Source organism: Hemicordylus capensis, chromosome 6 (assembly GCF_027244095.1).
Source record: "Hemicordylus capensis ecotype Gifberg chromosome 6, rHemCap1.1.pri, whole genome shotgun sequence".
Lineage (NCBI taxonomy): Eukaryota > Metazoa > Chordata > Lepidosauria > Squamata > Cordylidae > Hemicordylus > Hemicordylus capensis.
The window spans coordinates 40,806,936-40,815,350 of NC_069662.1; the positions used below are offsets into that span (position 1 = coordinate 40,806,936).

The 8,415-nt window shown below is 47.4% G+C and overlaps 1 protein-coding gene across 1 annotated transcript; it reads left to right on the plus strand.

Annotated features, from left to right (window-relative positions):
* The first annotated feature begins 2,651 nt into the window (after positions 1–2,651).
* HOXB1 (homeobox B1) lies at positions 2,652–6,520 on the plus strand. The gene is made up of 2 exons (XM_053263447.1): positions 2,652–3,321; positions 6,183–6,520. The coding sequence occupies exons 1-2, from the start codon at positions 2,652–2,654 to the stop codon at positions 6,518–6,520; spliced, it is 1,008 nt and encodes a 335-aa protein (XP_053119422.1).
* The last annotated feature ends 1,895 nt before the right edge of the window (positions 6,521–8,415 follow it).

Below are 8,415 nucleotides of genomic sequence, written 5' to 3' on the forward strand. Positions count from 1 at the left end.
ACAATTTGATGTCATTTAACAAGGCAAATTAATCCCGTGTTTAACAAGCCAAGCTCTGGAAGGAGAAAAATAAGGTATCGGATATCTGAGGTTAGCCTTAGTGTTAATCGAGTAGTAGTAGTAGTGGTAGTAGTAGATCTTGTCCCCTCTCTCACCAAGCCCTTCTCTTGGGTCACCATAGTGATCTTCCTGGAAAGTCAGCTGTAGAATGCCAAGCAGGATACATTCAAAGAACACGGAATAGGAGGGAGCATTCTGATGATGCTGAATCCCAAACTCATTCACTGACTTGGGAAGGGAGGCCAGGGGGTCAGGCTCCTCAGCTGAATATAAGCCCAAAATAGTAGTGAAAAATTGGATGCCATAATGCTGCTGTACCTCTACATTAAAGAACTTCAGGCGTTATGGTGATAGGTGGAGTTTCCTGTATACACTATGAGTTGTGAACGCATGGAAAGAATGCAAAGAAACACTCCAGTTCACGCAGGTTTGCCACTGTGTAACGTGAGAAGAAGCACAAGAAAAATTACTTTCGCTCTCTCTCGCTCTCTCTGTGCTGATCCTTCCTTCCTTCCTTTTTAAACTTTCTTTTTTCGTTTTCTCCCTTACTTGATTTTCTTTTATACACCTTCAACTACAGTTTGCGTTCCTCGTGTAAACTCTTAGCAATGATGTAACTATTATTCCTTCCCCTTCCTCTTCCCTTACTCCATAAAAACAGCACATCTATCATCGAGGTTGGGCCTTCTCGGATCGACGAAAGACACTCCAGAAATAGGGAGGGTTTTATTTGCTTCATCACCATGTCCCCTTTTCAGCAGGAGATATTCCTGTAAGTTCTTAAAGCCTTCCTGGTTCTTCTCCTGCAACCACGTCGCCTTTCAGACGCCTCTTTACCCATTTCCCTCCCTTCCCCGGGGCTTTTGTTTCTTGGTGCGCCCTTAAAGGGGCTCTTGGCGACTTCTAGGAGTCCATAAAGGGACGACGACGAACTTTCCTTCCTTGGGATCGCCTCTTCTAGCCCCTGTGCTGTTGACAAAGGCGGGGAGACTGAACCACTCCACGCCTCATATAATGGAAAAGCAGGCAAGCAACATTTATTTACTTGTTAGCACATGGAAGACAAGAGTAACTTCCAATCCGACGCCCACGGTCATTTGTTACTTGTCAGGGTATTTACTGGTCGTTCAGCCCACGAGAAGAGCACTAGAGGCTTGAAACAGGCCAAAAGTTCACTACGGAGCTGGGTCGGTCCCCAGCCCACCCCCGCGCCCCACTCAGCGGGTTTGACTCTGGATAACATTTGCTCGGAAGGCAAACTCGATGGGAACCCCCCTCCAAAGAAAACAAGACGACCCCTCTTCCTTCTCACTCTAAGAAGAAGCGATGCAGGAATCAAAGGAATCCCTTTTGCTTCTCTCCAATCGAAATCAAAAGGCCTACGAGAAACAGCCTCCCTTCTCTCTGCTGGGGTTTACTAGTGCACTGATAAGAGTGTGGCTCACGAGGTGACCTTTGGGAGATTCCCTCCCCCCTTTATTTCCATTTTAAGCATGATTTGCAGGCAGCAATTAAAACCCACCACTTCCAACAACAGGCAAAACGAAGTCAAGCTAACATACCAAGGTGGCAATAGTCGCTTTTTGCGAAATAAGAAAGGAAAGCAGAGGAAAGGAAAATCTTAGACTAAAAGGTGGGGGTGAGAATAGACGGTCAGAGAAAATAAATAACAATAGATGGATAGGATAGATCGAATTTCAATTTCATTTGCGTTTCCCCCTCCAACAAAAGACAATTGTGTCTCTAACTTTATTTCACAACTCATTAGAATGTTGATTGAATTAAATTGCTCTTAAGCATACTGCTTCTAGACACAAAGGCGATGTGCAATGCAAAACAATTTGGATTTTTTGTTTTAAGGGGAAACAAGAAGCACTTTAAGCAAACTCCATAAATGTTTAAGTATCTTGTCGGTGATTAATTTTTTTAAATGAGGGAAAAGAACATTTTCCTTCATAAATAAAACACACACAGTCTCTCATCCTATCGCTGAAATAGGATCAAATTCCCTTTTTTTTCAGTTGAGGAGAAAAAGTTCTGATCATTTTTGGCATCGTATTATGAATTGGAGGGAGGTGTTTTTTAACACGTAAAGGGGACCTTGAATAGTCCTAACTCCCCGCTTCTTTTCTTCCTCCCCCTTCCTTTCCCCAACCCTTTTCTATCACTTCCCCTTTTTTTCCTCCCAAAGTCTTTGAGGGGGGAAACCTTTTGACGTATCCGTGTTGTTAATCAGATCGATGGGGAAAAGTTTGATTGAAGTTCCTTTGTCATGCAAATGTCAGGGACTTGATGGATGATGGTAGATATCTGACAAACTTCAGGAGGCATTTGCTCATTGGGTTTGAAGGCAACCACGTGGTTCAAACCCCCTTCCACCCCACCCCCACCTTTTCCCCCATTCTGAAGGCACTTGGAAGGAGGGGTGGGGGTGTGGGGGCTCCGAGGCTGGAGATCCATAGATGGGAAGGGTGGCTCTCTCCCTTTTTTCTGGTTAACTTTGACATACTATCTAAAGGTTGTAGGGCAGAAGGAATCCCCCTAAAACAGAGTGACCCTCTTCCATCATTGGCAAAGGAACAATACCTAGAATGAACTTCTTCTTAGACTATGCAATTTGTAATCGTGGGACGAGCGCCTACGCTCCCAAGGACTACCAGCATCTCGACCAGGGGACAACTTCCTTTCCAGCTTGCTCAGGTACCACTCCTTCCTGTGACAGCTATAATTCAGATGGACGCTTCGGGGCGACAGGGGTGGGCGCTGCTGGGCCCAACGCCCACCACCAGCAAAGCCCAAGCTACCCTCCTCCTCCTCCTCCTCCTCCTCTTCCTCCCAGCCCTGCTGGCCTTGGCATCTCCTTCGCAGGGTCATCTCAGCCAGGAGGAGGAGGATACTCAGCCCCCAACTGCAGCCCAAGCTTCGTCAATCAGCAGTTCTACCTCAACCCCCAGGAGGCCGATGGAGCCTATTTCCAACCTTCGGTCTACTCTGCCAACGTGACTGCTGCTGCTGCTTCTTCGGCCAGCCTCGGAAATGTATCTGATGGGTTCTGTGCCACCACCACGGGCCAGTTCCAGCCACAACTCTATGGGCCTGAGCAAGGTGGCTACTTACAAGGGGCTTTTGGCAGCCTCTCCCCACCCTTACACCAGAACAAAGACCCGCGGGCTTGCTCGGCCCAGCAATGTTCCATGGCTGCCACCGCCGCCACCCAAACCTTTGACTGGATGAAAGTGAAAAGGAATCCTCCCAAAACAGGTAAACCCTCCCCCACCATTCCTTCTCAAGAGTCTGTAAAAGAGGGGGAGGGGAGACTAGACTAGCTGGTTGGTTGTGGCTCTCTCTTCTCCCCTGGATCTTGCTCCATCCCAGGAGCATCTTGGTGGCCTCTGATGGAGTCAAAGTTTAATCCAGAAAAGCAGTTGGTATCAACACCCCCTTCCCCACTTCCGTCCAGAAGAGGAAACACAGGAGGCTGGGCCAAAGAGGATGAGCGTGTTCAGAGGATGTGCGGGGCAATATAAGGCGACCATTAGTTCCCAGAGATGCCAGGGGGAAGAGAGGGAGCCATTGTGTGCCTTGGGTTTCAAACTGTGGGAAGGTTAATTCCACCAACACTTCCTCCCGAAGAGAATAGCAGTTTAGCAAGAGTAAGAGGTGGTGGGGTGGCGTTTCCTGAGGGTGGTGGTGGGTTTCATTCTGTTTTGAGAGGTTGACTTCGAGGATTCCTCACTTACCTACCCAAGATTTGCTGTCATCCTGTGTTGTTTCCCACTTCTGGTCCAGGCTTACCCGGGGCAATAGGAACTCTTTCGCATCTGTGCATCACCTGATGACTGCAGCATCAAGTGGTTACTTGCATGTGTGACTGAGTCAATGCAAAATGACCTGCTCACCTCACCATATACAGCATTTCCCAATGAAACCCATTCACATATTCGGTTGCAATTCATCAACAAGTGTAGGGTCACCAAGAGATAGGGTCTGTCATGCTGTGGCCGGGCTCCAGGCCTAAAACAAACTTACCGCTGCTACAGTCGGTCAAGGTACCTCAGAAGTGAGCAGAATCCACCTGCAACCAAACAAAAATCCTCCAGATACCTTCTGGCGGAGTTCTAGGCATGAGAGGGAGAGAATCTGAGCTTTAGAGAGAAGTCTGTCAACACTGGAATTTATTTATTTATTTGTTAATGCCTGTTGTCTGAAGCCGATCCTGAGTCTAGGGGATGGGCGCACTTATTCTTTCCGCAGCTGTGTTTAGGATTCTGGATGCGCATGGAATCCCGCCTTAGAAGGACAAAGGGTACTACAATCAGTTGGAAAGTACGCAACATTCTTGCAACTCCCATTCCGAATGAGTGGGTCCTAGGCAGGAGAATGTCGCTTTGATTGCCCAAAGTTTCTCATTCGCTTCTATTGATCAAACTTCCTGGGTTGGTCTGCACTCGCTAAACAACAACGAGAGCAACAAAAACCATGCCACTTTTTGCTGGGGTGGGAATTTGCAATGAGAGATCGGAATGGCCTGAATTAAGAATATGGGAGTGAGTGTAAGGGGAAAGGTTTGTGAATTAGGAAGCAGGTGTGAATGAGTTCGTGAAAGAAAGGGGGGAAATAAAGACGTACTCGGAACCTGGCTTCAACATTGGGACATCTATAAGTAAGAATAGGAAAGACCGCCTCTGGGCAACTTCAGAGTATATTTCCCTCGGTACTCAATAAAGAGACTTTCGCATTTGCTGGAATATGTATAGAGAGGGCAGAAGAGAGGTCTTCTTATCAGGATGTGGCAAGGCTTAAGCTGGATTCACCAGAGTCAAGCCATGGACTCTGTTTCCGCACCACGGGAAGTTGTTTGTTTATCTAGACTGCAATCCACTGAATACAGTAGGACTTACTTTTGGGTAGGCAGGCCAAGATTATGAATAACAAAGCAAATCTATTAATCGCTTATCTGCAACAAGGCACCCAAGGCAATGCAAAAACTGACCCTATAAAACCTCCATACTACTAGAATGACAACAGTCAGAATAAAAAGTATGCATTGTTTGCTTCCGTTTGTTACTGTTGCAAACCGCCTTGAGAACTGATTTGTCTGAAATGCGGATGTAAAGAGGGTAAACAAAGGAACAAACGGGCATGGTAACGCCACGGTATTTTTATTTTTAAAAGTATGATAAAGAGTGTGTAAAGTGGCAAAGAGATAATAACTATAGCACAGGCTTCCACATATCCTAGAACTGGAGGTGGTACCACCTAATGGCGTCACGGGGAAATGACTTGACTCCCCGCTGGTAAGTTTCCCAGATATCGGGCAGCAGCGATATAAGAAGATGCAGAAAGTCATCATCTCAGACTGCGAGGTAGAAGGCAATGGTAAACCCCTCCTGTATTCTACCAAAGACAACCACAGGGCTCTGTGGGCTCCAGAAGTCGATAACTCGATGGCATACTTTACCTTTACCTCTACTTCCAGATAGGGAGGGGGGGTTTCCAAGGAAGCCTGAGCTACCACAGCAGGAGTGATCTCAAGCCACGCCTTTCCAAGGTTTAGTGCCTGTAGAATAATAATAAGCCAAAATCTGCTACTACCTTGTTTAGGATCAGCCAGAAGGCCACAAAATCTTGAGCTCAGACCTTTGGGTCGTTTTGGTCGATCCTAACAAAGGTATCACCAGATTATGGTGTTTGGATATTTTTTTCTAATGGAGGAAGACCTCTACCTACGATGTTTGGGTAGAGTGAAAATGGAGACAAAATTGCCTTTGAGCATCTGCAGAGTGCATGCGTTTCCCTGCTTCATAGCCACGGTCCTTCTCCCATACGGGTGAAGAGGCCCAGGGCGTAGCTAGGGGACAGCGGGCTGTGTTTGCCCCTCTCTTCACCGGCCCCTCAGATTGAGGGAGATAATGAAGAAAATAGGGAGGGCGTGGAGTTGGGGTCCCCAGGTTCTTTGAACCCATCAGCTCAATTATAGCAACACCCCTGGCAAAGAGTACGCAGGGGGGCTTCCAGATCAGGGGGTGTTCTTTTTGGTTTTAGAAATGAGAGGTTGCAACGCTAACCAGCCACCTCGCTGCTTCCTCCCCCCTGGCTCGCTTTTGGGCTCGCTTACACAGCTAAAGTGTCCAACTACGGACTGGCCATCCACCCCAGCAGCACCATCCGGACCAACTTCACCACCAAGCAACTGACGGAGCTGGAGAAGGAATTCCACTTCAGTAAGTACCTCACCCGGGCCAGGCGCGTGGAGATCGCTGCCACGTTGGAGCTCAACGAGACCCAGGTGAAAATCTGGTTCCAAAACAGGAGGATGAAACAGAAGAAGAGGGAGAAGGAGGGACTGGCGGGACCAGCAGCCGCCAGCAGCTCTGCCAAGGAAACCAGTGAGGCAGCCTCGGACAGATCCAGCAGATCCTCCACCCCCGACGCTTCGCCCAGTTCAGTGTCCTCTTGAAGGGGGAGGACATACAGGGTCCTTCCCCCATCCCTACCGGCACTGAACCTATACCCTTCCGCTGGAGGAAGCAACTCCTCTTTGCACAGAAACGTAAGGCCAATGCACAGACTCACCTGAGCACAGATATTATTTATGCATCCCATGCCCGTCTATAACGCCCTCCCCCGGCATGCATAGTTATCAGTAGATATGGATATGCGTGCACACGGGCAATTCGAATGTCTGAACACACGCCAACACGTGTTCACAAACACAGAGTCACATGCATGTCATTTCGTGCACTGAGTACTCATGCTGTTTTAACAAGTGTGCAAATCAGTAAGGGGCTCAGCTAAAAGACTATAACCCCCTCCTTTCGCAACCCACACTCCGGCAACACTCCCGAACATAGTTGCACGTGTGTTTCCTTGCCGATTTAAACTTCCACGAGGCAGGACTACATTCCACATCCCGTTTTCTTGGCAATCCATCTTTCTCCCAGCAATGTGTGGGCGCAGAAAAGCATCACTTCTCCCCCGCACCCAGCTTTTGCAACAGAGTCTGCAGTTTAAGAAAAACTCGAGAGCGGAGAAACCACCCCTATAGGTTGTCCTTAACTTGCCTCTCTCCGTTGCCTTGTTATGTTATGACACCGCTTCTTTTAGCACCTGGAACTATCCAAAGAACGCCAGTCTCATTAATGACCAATTTAGCAAAACTAATTTATCTCAGGGACAACCCTCTTCCTTCTCCCATCACCCTCCCCCCGCCAAGTTAGAAACCCGCACTTTCAACAATCGAAAACTGGAAAATATTTTTAATGCTCCTGTTCTTCGGAAATGACTTGGAATGCCAGGTATTATACGTAGATCTTTCTTTTTGAAACGGAATCGAACAAGTGTAATGGTAATTCTTGTTTATTCTTGTGTCTTACCTGTCTCTTATAGCTGCTTGTAAAAAGTTTGTTGAAATCTTGTATTGTTTGGAATGAAAGATACCCGCTTTATAATAACGTCAGAGGCCTTGGAGAACTAGTTTTCCTACCACACACTTTCAGTTTTGCACTAGTAAAGAACGGTGCTGGTGATCGCAGGTAGCCGGAGATGGTTGGATGTATGGAATTGCAATATAGCGGGTTTGCAAGAGTTATCAGGAATATTGCTTTCTTAAAGTTGGAATGCAAGATCTACTAAAGGGAAGGAAGCTCGCTGATTGATAGACAGATTGCTGATAATAATAGGTCATTTCTAATTAGTCTCTCCGTCGACAGCAACGTTCCAAAGTCTAGACCAGTGATTCCCCATCTGTGGTACTTCAGATGTTGCTGACATCATTCCCAATCACAATACATCATAGTTGGGAATGATGGGAGGAGTAGTTCAGCAACATATGAAAAACATAGGAAGCTGCCTTATACCGAGACTATTGGTCCATCCAGCTCAGTATTGTCTACACAGACTGGCAGCGGCTTCTCCCAGGTTTCAGGCAGGAGTCTCTCTCAGCCCTATCTTGGAGATGCTGCCAGGGAGGGAATTTGGAACCTTCTGCATGTAAACATGCAGATACTCTTCCCAAAGCGGTCCCATCCCCTGAGGAGAATATTTCACAGTGCTCTAGCGTGGTGTAGTGATTAGAGTGCTGGACTAGGACCGGGAGACCCGAGTTCAAATCCCCATTCAGCCATGAAACTAGCTGGGTGACTCTGGGCCAGTCACTTCTCTCTCAGCCTAGCCTACTTCACAGGGTTGTTGTGAAAGAGAAACTTAAGTATGTAGTACACCGCTCTGGGCTCCTTGGAGGAAGAGCGGGATATAAATGTAATAATAATAATGATGATGATGATGTCTCCCATTCAAAAGCAAACCAGGGCAGACCCTGCTCAGCAAAGGGGATTATTGATGCTTGCTACCACA

Coding starts and splice junctions, on each gene's coding strand:
- HOXB1 (XM_053263447.1), top strand. CDS start 2,652: ATGAACTTCTTCTTAGACTATGCAATTTGTAATCGTGGGACGAGCGCC. Junction 3,322..6,182: donor AAGGAATCCTCCCAAAACAG/GTAAACCCTCCC, acceptor TCGCTTACACAG/CTAAAGTGTCCAACTACGGA.